At 44.1% G+C, this 20974-nt stretch overlaps 1 protein-coding gene across 10 annotated transcripts in view; it reads right to left on the reverse strand.

Annotated features, from left to right (window-relative positions):
* Nucleotides 1-7046: 7046 nt before the first annotated feature.
* Nucleotides 7047-20974, reverse strand: part of MGA (MAX dimerization protein MGA) — a 64605-nt gene continuing 50677 nt past the window's right edge. For 5 of the 10 annotated variants that reach the window (XM_082318741.1, XM_082318738.1, XM_082318733.1 and 2 more), the window contains 8 exons: nucleotides 20459-20583; nucleotides 19005-19056; nucleotides 17112-17297; nucleotides 16288-16399; nucleotides 14487-14720; nucleotides 13231-13407; nucleotides 12671-12823; nucleotides 7047-11624 (listed from right to left, as the gene is read on the reverse strand). In XM_082318741.1, coding sequence (XP_082174867.1) covers nucleotides 10324-11624; nucleotides 12671-12823; nucleotides 13231-13407; nucleotides 14487-14720; nucleotides 16288-16399; nucleotides 17112-17297; nucleotides 19005-19056; nucleotides 20459-20583 — 2340 coding nt within the window. In that variant the 3' untranslated portion in view covers nucleotides 7047-10323. The other 5 variants (XM_082318737.1, XM_082318742.1, XM_082318740.1 and 2 more) reach the window with 5 other exon arrangements.

Below are 20974 nucleotides of genomic sequence, written 5' to 3' on the forward strand. Positions count from 1 at the left end.
AAATGTCAAATACAAGAAAACACAGCCAGTTAGTCATCTGGCAAGATGGCTGACTGAAAGAGAGGGAAATGTAAAAGTACAGCCAGATCTTAAGTTCATGGGAGAAACTCTTCAGATGTCACGGTGATCAGCATGGCATCAAAAACCTCAGCAGATAAGAGAATGCAAGATAGCAGTGTGGCCTGCGCTAGTATGTTCATGAGCAATGAAGCGAGGTGCAACAACCCTGCAGACAGAGAAAGAAATCAAACTGGAAGGGAAATTTCTCCTCTGGATAGACTCAAGGTGGTGAATAAATGTCAAAGACACAGCAAACTCAAAATATTATTCCCAGAATGACTGGAATTAGGAAGGCTAGAAGGCTGGTAGCTACAGCTGAGAAACGTTGCCCAGGGAGGTGGCACCATCTCCATCCCTTGAGGTTTTTATATCCTGGGTGGAGAAAGCCCTGAGCAACCTGGTTTGATCTCATGGCTGACCCTGCCCCGAGCAGGAGGCCGGACTACAGATCTCCAGAGGTCCCTTCCCACCTGACTTTTCCTATGATCCTACGAGTGCCTATGATTTGGCATACAGATAAGGCAACTACTGACATTGCCATGACAACAAACTGGGTTTATGCTGGTGTTGCAGCTTCCTGCAAAGAGGAGAGTGCACGCTTTCTTGAAAGAAACGTTTGTGAAAAAACAGTGAGATTTATAGCACTAGACTCATTTGAGCTTTGCTTTCAATCTGATGAAAGAATTAATAGGTTATCAGCTTGTTACACAGTTCATTTCTGCTTCTGTTTCAGGTTTTTTTTAGGATAGAGGGGAGAAGATTACATGCAATCTTGCAAAAAGAAGATAATTACATCCTCCCCCTTGGGGAGACAACCAAAATGGCTTCAGCTAATACTCCCAGCGCCGGGGGGAAGGCAGCCCGTCAGCAGCCTGGGCCGGCTGCATGTGGCTCATCACAGCCAACCCAGCGCTGTAAAACATATTCCTTCAATATTCATCCTGTCGTCCTCCTAAGTAAAAACATATGAAGCGAAACGCTGCCAACACTTTGCTCAAATACTGCAAATGAAATCGCAACTGCGGTAGTTGGGAGTTGAAAACAGGCAAATTCTGGACGGCAGCGCTCCTGCGGCACAATGTCACCCACCCAGCGAGCGGCGTCGGGGAGCCCGCCGCCCGTGCAGGTTCGTGACTTGCGGGAGGAGCACCGCACTGCGCTGACCTGCTCCGAAGCGCCTGCGGGCTCCTGAGTCGGCAGGCAGAGGATGGGGACGAGCGAGCCCGCTGCCCCAGCTTCTGCCCTGGCAAATGCCCGTTGGGGAGCTTGGAGCCACGAGGGCGCTGGGGCCTGAGCGTGATGCAGCTGCAGCAGCGGCTCTCTGTACAGCCACGGCGAGGGCTCTGCTGTCTGCCCTGCCCGCCTCGCGCCCGGGCGCTGGCTGCGCCCGGAGCAGCACCGGAGGCAGAGGAGCGCTTGGTTTCCCGCATGCTTTCCACTTGCACTGCCTGTCTCCCAGCCAGAGCCAAGGATCCAGCCCCCTGGGACCCACCTTCAGCCAGGAATAACTTCTGACTTGAGGCAATTTTAGTAGGTCACCGAAGCCGCTGGCTTTTCTCTTTGGCAGTTATGCCTCTCTTCCCCACCCTATGAAAATCAAGTTTTCTTTCAAACATGAATGTGCCCCTTGTAAGCTGATCTGCAATATAATTATTTTCTCCCTTGCTCAGCAAAGTTTGTGAAACTGGACATTTTCCCTGTCAAAGCCAGACAATGAGGCCTTGTCTACGCTGGAGCATGGTAGTAAACAATTCCCACTGTGGCTGCCATCAGTTCAGCTCGCCTGGTGGGAGCCGTTTATTACAGTTTCTTCCTGGAGACTAAGCCTCACAGTTCAAGTTGATTGCCCCATATGTCAGAGCCACAAAACATTTGTGGGGTGAGATTCTGCAGGGAGACTTTTGTCTTTTTTTGCCATGGACATCCAAGAGCTGAGGAATCACATTTAAACCTTTGCAAAGCGGTCACGAGCTGAAAGTCTGCTTGAGCCATTTCTTAAAACCAGAGTCATTGTAACCTAGAAGTGAGAGCACTGGTTGAGGAGCAGGAGTTAATCATGACTGTTGCAAAAGATTTGCAGGTACCTCCTTTTTCTGTCATGCTTTTGCAGCCAGTCACCTTAATGCAAGTTATAACATGATCACATCAGATCTACATCATTAAAAAAAGTATCAAGATAACCAGAGCAGGAAAACTCTACCTGCTGTGGTATCCATCTCATACGTGGAAACGTTCACGTTCGAACTTTGCTGAAGCTTGGCCCGTACAAATTTATCCAGTCCCATAACCTGTCCCGGGCCCTCCGAGAGGGGCTACCGGCCATCAGCGGGCCCCACCACCGCCGCCCACACACCCCAAACCCAGCGAAGCCCGGGCAAGCCAGCAGCTGCCCCTCACCCCGCATCAAGGGGCACGTTCTGCCGGGGCTCCCCACCAGCCTCCCACCCGCCCCAGCGTCTCGCTCCCGCACGGGGCTGCCTGGGCAGGCAGGACCTTGTCCGGGCCTTGCTGCTTTTACAAGGCTGAGCATACAAAACGTGGCTCCAGCCGGGCCCCAAAGGGACAGTAATGGTTTATCGAATCACGTTTTACTCCAGCTGCATAACATTGTTTCATAGTACAGTCCAGGTCTAGCACGTCTCAGAAATAAGGCATAACATTAGCTAACACATTTTCGAAGCTCAGCGCTGCCAGTGCCTCAGGCTTAGGCAGGGACAGACAAAGCTGTCTGACAGAGAGCTGTGCCCCCATGAGGAAAGGGCCAAGGGCTCATGGCTGGGGTGGCACAGCCTCATCCATGCCAAGCAACAAGTGGCTCCTGGGGGAAAAGGCATCTTTAGCTGCTGGTTACCAAAACAGCTCCAGGCTTCATTTGATACCGAAAAAAACCAGATACCTGGTCACCGTTGGGTTTTTTCCTTCAGGAAAAAGCAACTCAGCAAGGAATTCCAGGATCCCTTCAATAATTTTATCGTTGTTTTGGGACACCTCAGGGTGGAAGATGCTGTGTGAATAAAGGAGCGGGGTGAGCCAGAGGGAAGCAGAAGGGAGCAGAGGGCTCGCCCCAATATTGCTGCCTGGCTGAGCTCTGACTGTGCAGACAGGACCGGAGGGGTGCAAGATGTGCATTTGATGGTTGCAGGTGGTGCCTGGAGGAAACCAGGATATAGCTGGATAGATGCAGCATACGTAGGAAGCTGGTGCTGTGGATCCGCTGTTTGCAACTTAGTGGATGACTGGAGCTCCACTCACTGGGACCAGCAGGGCTCTGCCATAGCACTCTCACGCTGGGAAGCTGCCCCAGTCTTGCTCTCAGAAGCAGAGAAAACCCAGCATTTACCTAGCAGCTGACTTTGAGGAAGAAGGCGAGCGTAGCCACAGGCCTGGGCTTTGAGGCGCTGTTGTGTGCGTATCATGGCAGGCCAGGGTGGAACGTGGGAAGCAGCAGGGTCTGGGCCCCTTTTCCTTATGCAGAGGATGGGGGCTCAGAGGCCCAGGCCCAAGCAGGCAGAAGGACAGGTGGAAGAAGGGGAGAAAGAGGAGCACCTGCCCTCAGGCCGAGAGCAGCTTGGGCAGCTCCTACAAGGGGGCCTGCCACACAGGGCGCCGTGGAGGCAGGGAGGGACGGGTGGTGCGAGAGCTGGGGACTGCCCCGCTTGCTTCTGCCAAACTACCCTGTCACCTCCAGCGCAGGCCCACCCCTCTCCTGCTACTGCCGTGCGAAATCCCGACCAGGTGTTCAACAGGAGGCTACAGCGGCACGCGCTGCCGCCACAGCCGTTCCCACTCCTTTGGAGGAACAGCGGTGTGCTGTCCTAGAAACAGCTGTAAGGCTGTTACTGTCCTGCTAACGGGCCTCAATCACATAGTTGCAAACTAAACAAGTCCTCGATCGTATTTTCACGCTGCAGAAGGTCCAGGGGAAGGGCGGGGGTCATCAGAGTCGCCCGGTCCCCAGGGGCTGAAAACACGTTGCACTGTTCCAGAAACCAGTGAGCTCTTGTCATACATTCAGCCTCCCATTTAGTTTTTTATGTAGATTGGATCCAGCACAGTTTAGAAATAAACTCTGGCCCCTCTTTTTTAAGCTGATTGATGATAACACTGGGGTTATTTTACATTTCTTTTCTAATAACAATCACGTATGACTGCATCCCAAAGTTGAGGGATCCAACGTCCATTTTCCAGGTCCTTTGGCACCTTGGCGGTGTGAAGTATTTTATATCCTTGCAGGGCTCAGGAGCCCGTTGCTAATGTAAGCTGTGCAGACCCACGCCAGCCTACAGACCTTGCCCAAAAGCTTTGTGCCCGGACGGCCCGGTGGCACTGGAGAAACGGGGGCAGAGCTGCACACCTCGCGTTTTTTGCTGCGTGCCCCAGCCGGCCCTCAAGCCCCAGCTTCGGCCAGAGGAGCGGCTCAGGAGGAGCCAGGCAAGTTGTTTCATACAGCCGCTGTCTAAGGAGTTAATCATAACCGAAAGCCACTAAAAATGGCATACGGCTTATGTTTGTGTATCTTTTTTTAGCTGCCGTTGAGCTGCCTGGGTTCAGCCCGCCGGCACGGGTGCCGCGGCGCTGGCGAGGGGCACCCCTCCGTGCCGGCCCGGGGAACTACAGGGGCGAAGCGGGGACGCACACCGACAACGCCTCCTCCTCCTCCTCCTCGCCGCTGGTCCCGGCGGGCTGGCACAGGTGGGAGTAAGCCCTGCTCTCGCAGCACCGCAGCCCTGCCGCTTCCACCCAGGGAGCGCCTGACTGCGGCCGGAGGGGCGCGGCTGCCCTTGCCGACCCCCCTTCGCCAGGCCGGTGTTGATACCCCCCCCCCCACATCCACACCTCCCGCGGGCAGCGATCCCGGTCCGGGGTCAAGCTGCAAGGACAGCTTGAGAGAAAGTCGCCTCTGCGTTCAAGTCCCTCAAGCTTTGATTTCCAGCATCTGCTTTTCACCGGAGAGCCAAGGCCAAGCGCTGTAACCTCAAGGAACCGCAGTCCTGTACACAGAGAGTCCCACAAAAACCAGGGAACCCTCACGAGAGCGAGATGAACCAGGTAAGTGAACACGGTTAAAGCAAGGAGAGGTCTTGCTTCGCTTGTGCTTTGCATCACAGGAATCCCGCTGCCAGCAAGGGGCTGTCAGAGCGCGGCCTCGCTGCACCGGGGAGGGCAGGGGCATTCCCGCACGCACCAATGCGGGTCGGAGGCTCCAGGCTGGTGGGCTGGATGCGCAAGCGCGTTGCTGACAGACACGGCCACAGGTCCTGGAGGCCCCGCTGGCACAGGGACGCGCTCGTGCTGATGAGCACGCTGGAGGTTGCGCGGCTGCAAAGGTGGGGCACAGGGCTTTCCGGTTGCTTGAAACGCTGCGCGGGCTGTTTGTGCTGGCAGGAAGGACAGACCGCGGCTTTCCTCTTCGTCAGAAAAGACTCTCGGACAAGTGGAGACTCCGCATCTTTCTAGGGGTAGAATTCCATTTCAAAATGAAGAGGGGGGACCTCCAAAAGAGCTGTCGCCTGTCGCGGACCTCCAACTCCCCAGAGACCCAAGACAGACAACAAAGGTGCTGGCTGAGGCAGTGCACGATTCAAATGCACGGAACAGCCAAGTACACCGTGGTGCAACAACGCTTCTTGGTCTGTAGCAGCAGTTAAAAGGGCAAAGAGATGATGCGCTGAGCTTAAGTGATCACAGGTAGCACTACAATTCCTCCACTACCATGACCCCAAATGACAGTAATTAATTTAGATTCCATTCATTGCTAATTATGGACAAACTGGTCCTCTGCACATTTTTGGCTTGCATTTATGGACTCAAATCTGGCCTTAGATGGGTTGTTGCGAAGGCTCCCTGTAACTTTTCATAGGCTCAGTTGACTAGCTGACTATCTGTACCGTCACCTGTGTTTCCCAGAACACAATGAATAGGCTGGAAAACATAGGTCCCCAGCACGGATCATCGTGGGACTCTACTGATAAGTTCTTTCCATTGCAAGCCTGACTGGATATACCTTATGCTTACGTTCCTTTCTATTCCAAGAAGTAGATTTACCCCTTAAAATAAGGAGTCATGGATTGAGGCCTTGTTGAAGAGTTTCAATAGAACTTTTAAAAAATACATTACTTGACTCCATCACCCATTTTTGTTCATTCTCCTGTGAGATCTGATCTTCCTCTTTAAAAAAAAAAAATTCTGCCACATCTCTTCTCCAGCTCATCACTTACCCTCATGCAGAGTTGTTCTCTTCATTGTATTTTCTTTTCTCAGGTCTGCAAGTCAAACTTGCTCATTTCTAGACATTTACTACTTTAAAAAAAAAATTAGCAAGTGTGTTATCTTCCATTTAATGGATACGGAAGCAATAGACACTGACTTGTTACAGGCATTTTAGCTATTTCTTCTAAAAAAGTATCTCCTCTGATGCTTCACTTGGAGACAGATCTTCGCTTCAGACTTGTTCCCATAAAGACACCTGTGTTGTACAACTTCTCTAAAGGAAACAGAGACAAAGGATTAACCTAAGTTTGGGGCTGGGGGAGGGAGACCGGAACATGATTTTATGTGGACTTAAGCTTCAACGGTTGGTTTGGGGTTTTTTTTTGGTTTTTTGTTTTGTTTTGTGGGTTTTTTTTTTCTTTTTATGCCATGATCGAATGTTAACCCCATTGGCTTCCTGCTTAAGATGCATTTTGGTGAAAATAAAGCCTCTCCAGTACCTTTTCTGCATTTAGCAAGTCAAAAATCCCTTTTTACAACCAATAACATCTCCTGCAAACTGCTCAAGACTAAAGAGAGAAATCTCCTCCGAGTTGTCAAGATTACTTGAACCAAAACCCAGACGTTTGTGTTGCCAAAACTGCTGCCTCAGAGCATACGTGCCTATCATTTGCTCAGGTCCAATGCCAAGTGTCACCAACAGCACGCCACCGCGTCATTTCTGCTCCCTCTCCCTCCTTGTAATAAACTTTCAAAGCCAGTTTCTAGTTGACCTCGATTGGTTTATTTTAGTTTTACACTTTGTCCCTCACATACAGTTATTTAAGAGTCCTGTATTGTTAGATTTCTACAAAAATATCAATTTTTCAAAAGCAGAAAAGAGGGAAAGATATATTTTAATATATAAAAGGAAAAAAGCTAAATCTGACATTTCATTATATTCTTAAAAACATTCCAGTCTATTTACAGATGTGTAAAAAACAGAATCTCCAGGTCTCTTGGTCTAGTGAGAACGTGCGCCTTGCAGGGGTTTCCTTTGTTCTCCTGATTCTAAAATCTTGTCATTACGTGTCGTATTCTTGCATTATTGCCTCAAAAGACAGCATATGTAATCTTTAAAAGGTTTATTCCAAACCAATGGGAGCTTGAGGGAAGAGCGAAAAAAGAGAATCAGCATTTAAATTCATAGCAAAATATTAAGCTGCAGACATGAGACGGTGGAACAAGGAGAGCAAAAACAAAGAGCATTTCGAACATGCTTTGTTGCCTGGTAGAACCCATCACAGAACCTTCTTGGAACTGCACCGACTACCACTTTTTGCAGCCAAATTTGGGGTCCGTTCTTAGTTAATGTAGTAATCACGTTCAGGAACCGAAAGTTTTTCCTGTCATCTTTACACAGTACATTTTTGTTGCAGTAAAATTCCTTACTGCCCAGTGCCAAACAGTAAATACATCCAGGCATTTTCCATTACCTTGATAATGGACAAAACATCCTCAAAAGTACAGCATTTATTTTAGATAATATTTGAATGGTTTTCATGTTACAGCTTTCTCTGTCCCGCAGAAGTGTGCAAAGCACACATACTTTCAAAAAGTATTCAGATATGATTAGCACACAATTCTGTAATTAAAATTAGCCATTTGTAACCATAAAAGGATGGGGTGCAGAAAGAAAGGCCAGTGATTAGCAATTTGAAAGGAATCACAGCACACTTCTGGTTGCTGTTTCACGCATAGGAGAATTAATTCTATTGGCAAAACAAACTACCATAGGTAAAAAAAATAAGCAACTTCAGCCTATTAGAAATGCTCAGAACCAGATTCCCAGGTAAATAAATTTAAGTCTGATGTGCTGCTACTAAACTCATTTAGTTACTCCAGATTTCCACTGGTTTAAAATAAGGTTAAAATTCTTTAATAATAAGCAATGCATGTCTAAATACTTTTTTTATATTGTAAATTCCCTTTTCTAAGGCATTCAGTGACAACTGTAAGACCCTGCATGACTCTCATGCTGAGCTATACTCTCTTTTCCAAATCACTACTACAGGACTTGTATCAAATATTAAAATAGTAAATATGCGAAAGGCAATGAAGAGTTATCTGTAACCGCTTTAAAACACACCATTTAGAATAGCCAGCTGAAGAACCTTTTTTTATGTACGCTCTGGAGTAACTTTATGCATACCGAGCTTGAAGGGCTTCTCTCCTCTGCAGCGTAATATAAAATCATAAAAAAGACGAGGAAACACCCAAGGTACGTGTATCCCCTGGTGGATCTAACCTAGGCACAGACCCAGAAGATGCAGCTTACTGAACAGGGCATATGGTTGCACTGCGTACAAACGCTGCTCCTGAACTGTGGAAGAACATCACTCTCAACACCTGCACAACCTCAGTGCTGCGAAGATGAAATTCCTGCATTACTGCATCACCAAAGATGGGGAATTTCAGGGGGGTGGGGAAATCCCAGCTGCTGTTGCTGGAACAATAAGACAGGGGATTACATTCCTAAACATAAATGTTTAGCAAAATGCACCACCAAATTCTGTAGAATTTTCATGGCAATGTTTTTTACCTTTCTGGAGCAGTTAAGAAGCCCCTCAAGCGCACTGTAACTCATATTTACAAACTTGATAGGAAAAGATTGTGTATACACTCATTAACAAATCATCTCTCCTAGGCTGAAAATTTCATTTGTCAAGAAAACTATGAAAACAAAAATTGTGTACAAAAATATAAATATCTTTACAGTCTGTAGGGCCTTCACATCCAACAGCTGAACAGTGAAGAGCATCTACAGGTTACTGAGTAAGCAGTGGCAGAAAAGAATAAAAAATACATCTTGTGATTCAATACTGCCCTATTTCCCTGGTAATGAGCATTTTTGTTGACTTTTTTTTGCTATACACAGCTTGTGCAAATGCAGTGAGAAACCTCTGAGTACCTTTCCTGAATTTATAAAGAAATGGAAGGTTTGGAAAGATATACACATATTTTCATATATACATTCACATATACACCTCGCTCATTTATGCTAGGCTACAACAGTCCTGAAAGCGTTCTGTATTTTTATGAAGCAACACTTCCTATTAACATTCCTAGCCACCAAATACATCTTTAAGAATGACAGGAGGAAAGAAAACAAGAGCTGGGAAAACGCTACTTCAGCAATGTATTTAAAGACGCAATAGGGTGCCCAAATTTCTTTCTACTCTCTGCAATTTTTCCTTCCAGATGCCCTAAGCACCAAAGGAGGGAGTATTTGTATAGGGGCAGGAGGCAAAAGTGAGGGGTTTTTTTTAGTAGTTTTATTAAAGTTAACCTACTGTCCTACTTCTAATTACACTGGGAAATATCGTTTTCTTCCCCATGTAGTGAGAGTTATAGATGTTTAGTAAAATCTTCTGTGCATAAGCTCCTAAAAAAGAGTCTCTGCCAGAGAACTATCTAGCACCAAAGAACAAAAACTTTTCACTTCAGCCCTCTGCACAGTCTCAGATCTCCCTTCCGCTGCTCTAGGTAACAAGTTTGAGAGTAACTGCAGTCTCATTTCTGCACATTCATCATATTCCGCAAACATTAAAAACAGCAAATGTGAACAATCCCGTTTCTGCATAGATAATTTGCCTGGTACAAAAACAAGTAATCCAGATTTTTTTTCCCCAACAAGACAGCTGCCTCCCTGCAGGGCTGGGGGGAAGGGAAGGGAATTTCTTTCAACAGCCTAGGTTTCTCAGTCCTTTGACAAACTATTTCTGTGAAGGACCCAATTTCGGAAGGATACCATGCCCAGCAATGGTTATAGATCATCTTCCTTGTTTTGTGAAGGGGAAGGAGAACACCCAGAATACAACACTGAGGTAAAAATATGTCAACATGCTTAAAGTTTCATAGCACTTATTTCTCAGTTTGGGGCCTGCCCTCAGATGAAGAGAGTGCTGATGCCATACAGAAAACAAGCGTTGCAGACGAGGGAGGTTGCTGAACTCTGACACTGGTTCACTGCTCCAGATCTCCATTCCAGTCTCTGATAAAAAATATATGCATTTATTTGCCTGCTGAATTTGAAGGCAAGGTCCCAGTAGTATTCAATTTCGTAACCACAGGTGCTAACGTGGGCATCACTTTGTTATCCTGTCCTTCTTGAACAGTTGCAGGTAATGAAGTTTTTACCCCACTGGGTGCCAGTTTTGCAACTACAGGTGCCAGTAAGGGCATCACTTTATTACTCTGCCCTTCCGAGTCCGCTGGCAGACTTGCCACTTTTAAGCCAAGTGGTGCCAGCTTGGGCATGGGCCTCCACAAAGTGTCAGCACTACTAGCTTCTGGATTAGTTTTCATCTGCAAAACTGGTGGAGTCACATTAGCACTCTCAGCCAAGGTTGTTATGGTTTTGCCATTCCCACCACTGGTTACAGACAGATTGGGAAGTGGATCCTTCATTTCAGCACCTATTACTATCTTTAAAACATCTGCTTCAGATGAAGGCTCCCCAGAGTTCTTGTCCCCATCAGTAAGGTCATCATCTTCCAGGTGCAGCAGGAGAGGGCTTATAGAGCCACCCCCTTCTGGAACTTCCGAAAGGTCCTTAAAACTGCCTCCCAAATGGCCAAACTGGAAGGAAGACCCATCTGCAGCAGTGAGATCACTGGCTGTTCCCCGGCGAGCTTCTGCATCTTCATGAGAAAAATCTGAGTTCAGAGTGCTGGGCAGTTCTGACATCGCTGAAGCATCATCATTCAATTGCTGATTGAGGAAGGCAATCTCGTTGAGCAGTGAAGTGAGAGTTTCATCAGTGTCATCACTCTCCTCAATGCTGCTCAGTAACTCACTTGCATCCAGTTCTGCTTCCTCCATTGCAGATGCTACTTTCCTCAATTCCATTTCTATCCTGGAATCTTTGATCTGCAGCTTGCGGAATGGCAATTCTTTAGATTTTAATCTTTCTCCTCCAGCATCACTGTCTTTCCTCCTGGCTTGGCTTCCTACAAACTCACCAATGCAGAGCTTTTTACTAAAGGACTCTGGAGGTTCCTTTGTACACGATACGTTCCGCAGCTGTGGAAAGCCATCTTTATTTTCAAAGAACGCTTTTGTGGGACCTGTGGTATTTCTTCCATCTCCGCCACTGTCTCCAGGACATGGTTTAGACTTTTCTTCTGAAAGGACGCTATCACTCTTCCTACTTTCAAGGGGTGCTACAACCAAGGATTTCTCAGAAGCCTGAGCACCTGCAGCTGTTGTTCTATTAGCATTTTTGTTTCTGTTCAGGTTTAGATTCATGCTTCCCTCAGCAGCCAGTGATGTTACATTAACAATCTTTGGCATCATGAACGAATCTTCACTTTCTGCAAAACCAAACAAAGCAGCATCCATCAGGATCCATGCTAACTGCAAGATAATTCCTAATTAAATATAATTTGCTCACTTTCAGCTCTTCCTCAAGTAAGCTGCAATTCACAATTTAAACCGCTTACACAGTTTTGGTCAAGTGAAGCCTTAAAACACTAATAGCTTAACTTTCAACTTACAGGAGAAGAGCAAGCTCCGCAGCTATTATCCCAGAACCACTTGCCCAGTCCCTTCCTTCAGCAGGCTAGCACAAATGCAAATCACTAATGCGTACAGTTCTGATGGTGATGCACAAGGAAAACAGAATGACAATTTTCTCCCTTACTGTTTTTTCACACTTCACTTTTATGCTCACGTTTTGCAAATACTGGTTTCGTGCACAATACTTCAGAGGCATTTCAGGGACTACGCGACTACTTACTTTTTGCCTCCAAGCAGTTTCCTATTTATAGCACTCAGATTTTTCCCAGCCCCAAATCTGAAGTGAACTTTCCTTTTTCATTATGATTCTATGAAATGACTACAGTGAAGCAGAAAGCGAGGGGCTTGCTTTTAACACAACAGACGGCAAGCAGCACACTATTGGCAGGAACCACCTCCCGCCTAGACCCAACGTACAGTACTCAGTCTTGAAACATGTCTCCAACAGGCAGCAGAGCTGGCAGGGTACGGGACGGGGTTGTGCCAGGGTAAGAGCCTGGATGTAACACGCAAAGATTTTCAGCAGCCCCACCACCATTTTGCACTGCAGCTTCCCCAGCAGGATGCACTTCACCACAGACACATTCCAGTCCCCACTTATTCTGACTTTGCTGAGGGCAAGGAGGATCAGCGAGGTGAAGGAAAGTTAAAAAGCTCTCATCTATAATCCCCTAGAGGCCCATCTAAACTGTTCAAAACATTTAATAGTGATTTTTCTTTGCATACCCAGACGATAGTACCTATCTTTATTTCTTAGTGAGAAAACAATTTACCTTCATTTTTGCAAGGATAACGTTCCCTGCATGCAAGCAGAAAGATCCATAAAAAACAAAGAGCCTACCTGAGTGGGGCTCTGTAGCTGATACTACTGTTGAGGGCACTGGGTTTCCAGCAACAGTTGACAGTGTAATGGGAATGGTAGAGTTAGTAAGGATTCCTTTTACTTGGACAGGAACAGTTGATCCTGGCAGCTGAATCATCACAGAAGCAATACCTTATCCAAGAAAAGGGGAAGGGAGGGTGAGGTGGAAACAAGAGCCTTTCAGATACTCAGTCAAGCCTGGAAAATAAGAGCCTTGCACTCCTAGGCAAGACTTTACACTGTAATACCATCTGGAAGTGGTAAAAAGCAGAAATATAGATTAGTTAGGTGATCTTCCCTATGTTTCCCTAATTTGGGAATAGTGAAATTTAACAGATTTTACTTACCTGTTGATAAACTGACAGTTTGAGTTAATTATATCAAATCTCTCTTAGAGTTAGGTTCTACCTCCCTCAGTTAAGTTGTAACAAACAAAAAATCAAAGCAAAAATTAAATAACATGTTACTTGCAAACTGCTACGCACATCTATGAACAGCATGATACTGATTTTCATTAACATGTTCTCACATGATCATACCTGGCTGTGCTGTCATGGCAGTACCGACAGCTCGAGGCTTTAATTCAGCTTGCAGTAGTGTGGAAGGAACAGCTGCTACCTGCCCTGGTACCAGTGGGCTCTTCAGCGTAAGCACCTGCCCCTGTGGCGTCATCACTAGGCTTGCAGCAGTTAGTGTAAGAGAGGATGAGGTGTCCTCTGTAAAAAAAGAAATATGTAAATCAGTAATTTATTCTGGCATAGCACCCTTGATGGCAAATGACCCTGCGATCCAGTGTTAAGTACAGCTGCGGAAGGTACTCCAGCTAGAAGGTTTACAAGCCCTAGATTAGAAAGCTGCTACAAAAGCTATGCAGGCTTCAGGAACCTCACCTACACAGCTAGAGCCAGTCTGTACTATCTCTTCATGCAGTGTAACATAATCTTACCTCTCCAGAGTGGCAACCTGATCAAATATCAGAGCAGTCTTACTGAAATTACACAGGGGACTTTCCAGTCCAAAGAAAGAAAGGGAGTTCTCTCACCACATCCAAATTCTGATGCCAAACTTCCCTAGGACTGGACAAAAATGAGGCTTGGGAAACCAGAATGATCAGCTGGTTTATAAAAGCCCAAGACCACTTCAAGTAAGGTCTATTTATTATTACCAAAGTAAGAAACATCACCACATCCTTACAAAGTATTATAATGGTACTACCATGAAACTTCTGCCGTTCTTATGTTCCTTCCCACATTTATGGTGGGAAGGTCTCCATAAACGCCGAATCCTTCTCCACAAGTTCTCAGCTCAAAAAAAAAAATCTGAAGTGTCTGACAATTCTGCCATTTCATTCAAGAGCAAGTCTTCCACCACCTCGAGAGCTAGCTTGTTTGGGGAGGGATGTTTTTAAAACTGAATCTCTTCTAGCAACTCCAGTATTCTGGGGCTTGAGCTTCAGGTTTTGAGTCAGCAGAAAAAGAACCACCTTTGCCTCTCAGAAATCCCTGCAGGCTTGCCGTGAAACTCCATGAGACCGAAGGGCAACTTAATAGGAATTTACTTCCCATCATTCTGAAACTCAAAAGTCACATTCATCTGAAGACCTCAGTACTGCTGGTCTCATCCCTACTGAAAAGAAATGGTTTCCGCACCTGTTGGATGGACACCTCCCGGTCCTATACTCAATTCTGCTTCAAGAAAGAAGTTGCCTGCACAAGCAGGCATTTTGCCCTCCCATGGGGTGCTGCTTCAATGTCTGCCTCCCCTTTATGCGAAACGTGCATCGCTTTTAGCCCACCTGTGGCACGGCCTCCTTTTCTGGCGAGTATCAATGGTTTGCCTCTTCTATTTGTCATAGTGATTTGGGCCAGCTCTCTGGAGGCAGCCGAAGATCCTTCTTGCTGTGTGCTAGCAGTTGAGGTTACAACAGATTCCTCTGGCTCAGCTTGTTTCTTCTTTTTTTGTGCTTCTACTGCTTTTTGTTTGGCATAAATGTATTCTAGCTTCTTCAGGACAACCTCTTCTGTCTTTCCTACAGGAAAATTATCAGAGTCAACCTACCTTCAAACTCTCTTTCCAAAAGTAAAGAGCTGAAGACAGAAATAAAAATCTATTAAGTTGACACCATTCAACTACTGTACAATAGATAACCCCCACCAAGTAAATAGCATACTTCATAACAGCGGGAAGTAATTACCTATTTGTTCCAAGACTTTTTTTCCTTCAGAAACATCCATACATTTTAGAATTTATCTGCAACTTTGATGAGCTGAAGTCAGCTTGGACAAGCACTAGCTCTTGCTGAACAAGTACCACTTGAAAATATCAACAGCTGTGAAAAAACCTCCCATCTCTCCTAATGATAAACGTACGACTACCGGACAAAATGTTACCTTTACCTGGAGTGAAGTTTCTTGGACTAATGCACCCTGTTACTCAACTGACATTTAGAGGTAGACTCACATACCATTTACCATTGGCATGAAAATCGTAACCTTGAACAAACACAAAGATTTTATAAATAATTTCTTTTCTACAGATGCACACAATGTAATATGATCAAAGTTGAAATAACTATACTGGCTTGTTTCCTGCTTAGTATTTATGTTCTAACATCATGGTCTATCTTTAATTAAGTCTATATTTAACTAACTCTCCTGAGAGAGGATTTTGTCCTCAACAGTTTTGAGGTGCTTCACTAGGAATGCAGAAGATCAGAAAGTGAAGTTATTTGCTTTCACTCCCTGCCCAAAAGGCCTATCATACATTTCTGGATTGAGCTGAGGGTTCACTAACACACTTTTTAATTTTTTTTTTTTTACCAAGTACCTCAAATATACACGAACTGATTCACATAAATACACAAGATTTAAGTATCTTTCATTTCTACCTTACGGGTAGTCTCCCGTTTTTATTTCCAGACAGTAAGAAGATTACAAGAATAATTTAATGTTTTGTTTGTTCACACTCATTTTGGCACTGGCTGAAGATGTGTCACAGCTTTCCTACACCTCCAAATGAGACAGAAAGACACAATAAATATGACATGGTTTTGTCTTGAAATGCCTAGATGAGTAGCAGCTTGCAATATACTGCAATTTTGTTCTATGGACAGAGCTGCCACCTTCTAGACACTACTAGCACTAGTTCTCAGGAAAGCAGTACAAGGATAGTTATTTGCAAAGCTGACCAAAGGAGTCAGAGGTTTTAGTACTGATCAAAGACGGCTGTGGATACTTGTGAAGCACTGAGCAGAAAATCTGTTTCAGGAAGTGGCCAATGACAGAATAAAGTGACTTCCCCCCCCCGCCCCCCGCCACTAAAGCATACCCCATGCACAGGAACCCAAGCCTCTGGCTTGCAGCACAGAGATCACTGTACACTTCCTTTTAGGCATGAAGGAAAATAAAAGCAGTTCTTATCAGCACCATGAGTGTATCACTGAGTCAGAGCTTAGCAGGTCTTTGGCGTCAAGAGGCTTAATTTTTACGTGAACTAATGACTCACCCGGATCCACAGAGATCCACTCCACTCACTCCCATTCTTAAAAGCCTTTTCTTTCATTATTCCAGCTAGTCTGTATCCAAAAACAGTCTCACCTGAAAGCGTGGATACTTTTCGAATCAAAACATCCTGCCTGCGTGTCAGTAAGTTCTTCTGTCCAATAAGTTTATCTGCCTGATCAGTCAATCCTTGGATTTCTTCATAGGCCTAGAAAAGTGTCAGGGAACTGATTTATAAATCAAGGATACAAAAAATAAAAAAATAGCTTTCCTCCCCAGAAACGTTTACACAATTTATTTAGACATTTTCATCATCTCGAGAAACTAGGACTCAGAGAAAGCACGTGAAGTACCACATAATGCCACCTTTCCCTAAATGCAAGCTGAAAAGTGATGAACGTCTTGTTTGTCCTTCCTCCAACGTTCAGCTATTTTAAAGAAAAGGAATCAGCTTTTATCCCACAATTTCAAGGTACAGCTGATAAGCATAATTAGGTATCTACAACTTATGTTTTGTTTCTTGTCATTTATACTTTTACAATTAAGTTTTTAACATTAGTATAATACTTAATGAAATGCTATCTTGTCCTGCATTTAAAAAGTAAGTCTTCAATGTATTTCAAAACTGCCTGATGTACACAGTAAACCACCAAGGAATTAAGACACAATCTTCCATGATTAAATTCACAAAGAATATAACAAGGAGAGGGCTAATCTGAAAACATGCATCTGTGTCATCAAGATTAAGCTTTTAGGAACACAGATTCTTTCAGATATTGTTTTATTCTAGAGTCCTGTAAAGGTCACAGAAGTTCTCTATTCACAGTATCGCTGGGACTCACTCAAAGCGTTCACACTAGCTTAATTACTCTGTCCAGATGAAATGATTCTCCTCATCACTTAAGCTTCAAAGTACTTACTTGCTTAAGAATGTAGCATTTGGAGACCTTGGGAAGGTTGTGTAACCCCAGAGTTCTCTTCAACTTTTCAAAGAGATCTCTCATTTCATTACGTCGCCGGCGTTCATTTGCTGTGTGCGTCTGACGGTAATGAGCAAAGGCTTCTGCCTCGGTCTTCAGCTTTCTGTTCCAGAATTGAGGTTTCTGCTGGAGAAGTAACCATATTGACCAGTTTAAATAAAAAAGGTAATGTAATGGCAAACAATGTTCACAGGCATGCCTGATTTACAAGGCTTCTACAGACACCTGAAGATTTCATGTCATGCTGTTCTGCTATTATGTCTTCATGAAAGTTCGGTGTAAGAAGCACGCGCAATAAGCATGAAATGCTGACCAACAAGAAATGACCAACATAATCACATCAACCCTAAAGGAAAAGATCATGAGCAGTCCCTTCTATTCATAAGCTTCCTTTTTTTGCAATACAAGGCTACTTAGGTAAGCCACAGGATTACGGCAAAATCACGCATGTTTGAGCCAAATTTTTTTTGTTATTTGCTTGTCAAAAAAGTCTACTAATGAATGAAACAATCGCATCAAATATAGGACATTTGAATTTTTCCCTGGAGTTAAACTAGTTTGATTTCTATTTTGTTTCATGGGTATATATGGGTTGGGGCCAAGAGACATTGTAGGTAAGAATGTGAAAGGCGACATTGAAACTGATCAACCCAGACATCTACCAAGAAACAGAAAGTATCAAAGACAGGCTCTGATTCTGAATTTGCTTAAGTTTCCAAAAAGGTTGACAGGCAACAAGCATAATCACTAATCTCTACAGATTTGAACGTTTGTTATTTCATCATTACTCTTACATGTTTTGTACAATTATGCTATTTATATCATGATGAAGTAATACTTAAGAGTAGTATTAACGCAGTTTTTACATCATTTTTAGGTCTGCTCCAAACCCCAGTGAATCAGCGGAAAGACTCCTCAGGTCCAGTGATACTATTTCTGAGCCTGCTGGCCTTAAGAGGAATCTGAAGACTGTCTCCTGAAACCTGGCTCTTGACATCCATTTTGCCCTCACAGGCAGACTGAGCACAGTAAGGCTGCAACTGCATCTGCTCTTGTGTTGGGCATTACGTTCCTCCCAAGGAAGGGCCTCATGCCGTAACTTCAAGGGTGGAGAGAAGAATACATGGAGAAGGCGAGGCAGGCAAAGCATCCTGGAACTCCTCTCCATCTCAGGCAAAAGCATATATACCAGTCTGCACTAATGTCTAAGACATACACCAGGCTCCCACCCCACCTCAAAGCCCCACCCCACCAGGTAGCTCTAGACCTGACATCAAGTACATCACAGATAGTTACCATGGACAGTTAGTGAAACTGGCTTCAAAGCCACCCTAAAATACAGCGTAAGCTTCAGAAGGATTGCAGTGAGTTTTGGTTTGAAAGGATTCTGTGTTATCTTTAACTTGCATAAATACATATTATTTAAACTATTGTTTTCAGAAATCCTTCGCCCAGTGCTGTGCCTATATAATCCTACATACTTGAATTCTTCGACACGTGAAAATATTTTTCAGTTGTTCATTATTTTGTGTGCTGTAAAAATGATTTATGCCAAGAACACAAAACCTAAGCAAACATACTAATAAATAAAAAGCAGATATTCCTCCCATACATAAAGCTGTATCTGAAACCCACTGATGCCAGTAGCAGTCCTTTTTCTTTAATGAGATTTGGACTGAGGCCCTTCCCCCCCACATACACATTTGGGTTCTTGCATTCAATCATAAATATATGGAAGGTAGATAAATCGCGTTAAGAGTTGCACTTGAGATGAAAGTTTATCTTTAAAATGGAGGTGTGATACCAAAAGGAAAGAGGAGAGCAAACATATACCTTCGTAGGTTTTTCTGATAATTTTTCATCCGAAGAATTACGAGCATGGTATCTGGAAGAAAGGTAAAAAGTTTTTCCCAACACTACTCATCTCATGCACTCTATCCTCATTAACTACATCCCAACAGCCTAGCATTGCTCATTTTTATCCCTTGAAATTAACTCTTCCTTGTATAACTACATAATAGCAGGATACTGTTGAGCTTCTCAAGAAAGTGAACTCTTATTTCCAATGCCATCATCCTGGAAAAAAAAAATCAGCCATTCTGAAAGCTGTAAAATTATCCCATAGTGCGAAAGACAAACTATTTCACTATATGCCACAGAGAATAAATTCAGCCCGTGACTGTTAGCTGCAGAAAGTTTTGGGTTTTTTTTATTATGTTTTGGTTCTTTTTTCAAAAAACACAGATTCAATACAGATGGCAGAGCAATCCCTCCCCCACCAAGAACAACCAACCAAAATCCTCGTGTTTATTACTATCCTAATATATAATAACAGCTTCCTCGTTATCTCAGGAGCTTCAAGAAAACAAAGAACAATACACATTTGAAAGAATTCTTTTTTACAAAACATAACATCTGTTCTCCTCTCTCACTGAAAGTTCTTTACAATTTATAGCAAAGTCACCATCTAAGGATAAAAGTTGAGCTGTATCTTTGAAGGAAAAAAAAAAAAATAGGAACTATCTGGGAGGCATATAATATCGCCAAACAGATTTTTCAAAGTTTCTACAAAAAAATTCTTCAAACAAAAAGAACTAAGGATGCAACGTTCCCCATTCTCTTGTCTGGTGCAACTGAGACATCACCATGACCATCTTTACATACCTCAAGTCAGCAGTGTTTTTACTTTGAATTTTGTCATTATAAATGCAAGGGCAGCAACAATAACAAAAAACAAGCAAACAAACAAAAACAGGAGGAAAAAAAAAAAAGCTAAGCTATCCAACCATGGCAGACTATATGTAAATAAGAAAATACTTTCTTCGCTGGGGAAATGGTCCCAAGGACAAAGCTTTCATTTACAGGATCAGGGATTAAGCCAATGAATGCTCCTGCCTAAAAATAACAAGTCCATCAGCAAGAATAAACAAAGCTTGCAGAATCACATTTAAAACCAAGATGACCCTGCTCATCTTCAGTCTGCAGGAAGGGAGGCGATTCACTCATAATAATTTTACATTACAAGATACACATCCCCATGAACAAATTGATTAGAGGGGAGGGGGAAGAAGAAAAAAAAAAAAAAAAAAAAGGCTAAGACACCTCTAATCTACTCTTAGTTCTGCCAGCCCCATCCTCACAGACACTGGGAAGCACCAGCGCTCAGGAAGACCTGACACAAGCCTTGCTTTATCTTACCATCACATTAAACCTGTTGTTTAATGGGTTCACTCAGCGCCAGCTCATCAATAAAATACAAAACTGTAGTGCTCTCCAAGGATGCTTACTTCTGTTTGGAAGGTCGGATATTAGCAGCTGTGGCCTTCAGACGGGCAATGTTAATCTTCTCTGAAAGCTCCTCCACGGTCTCAATGTCCACCTGCTCGTCATCCTCACTGTATTCACACGCATCCTGGAACAGTTTTTGTTTTGTTTTTTAAAATGAGTATCTACTTCGCAATAGAGCTCAGGCCAAAACAGTTTCACTTCAGTCTCAAAAGAGATTACATTATAACATTAAGAACCATTATAGAATCAACATCTCCAGCTACACTGGCCAATAAACAGTGCTAAGCAGGTGGTTATTTTAACTGTCACCTTGAGGAATTCCTCCCACTAGCAACTCTCCAAAATGAATTCTAATAAGGGCAAAACCTACCTCTGTCATTTATGCTTTTACTATGGGTGAGATAAAAAGCTTTCACAGGGCAGAGCTTTCCTGCCTCCATTTTCAAATAAAATTAAACTGCCTTTACAACCTACTGCTATAGACTCTTGCTAACATTTTTTTGACATGAGTTGAG

Source organism: Platalea leucorodia, assembly GCF_965183815.1.
Source record: "Platalea leucorodia genome assembly, chromosome: 7".
Classification (NCBI taxonomy): Eukaryota; Metazoa; Chordata; class Aves; order Pelecaniformes; family Threskiornithidae; genus Platalea; species Platalea leucorodia.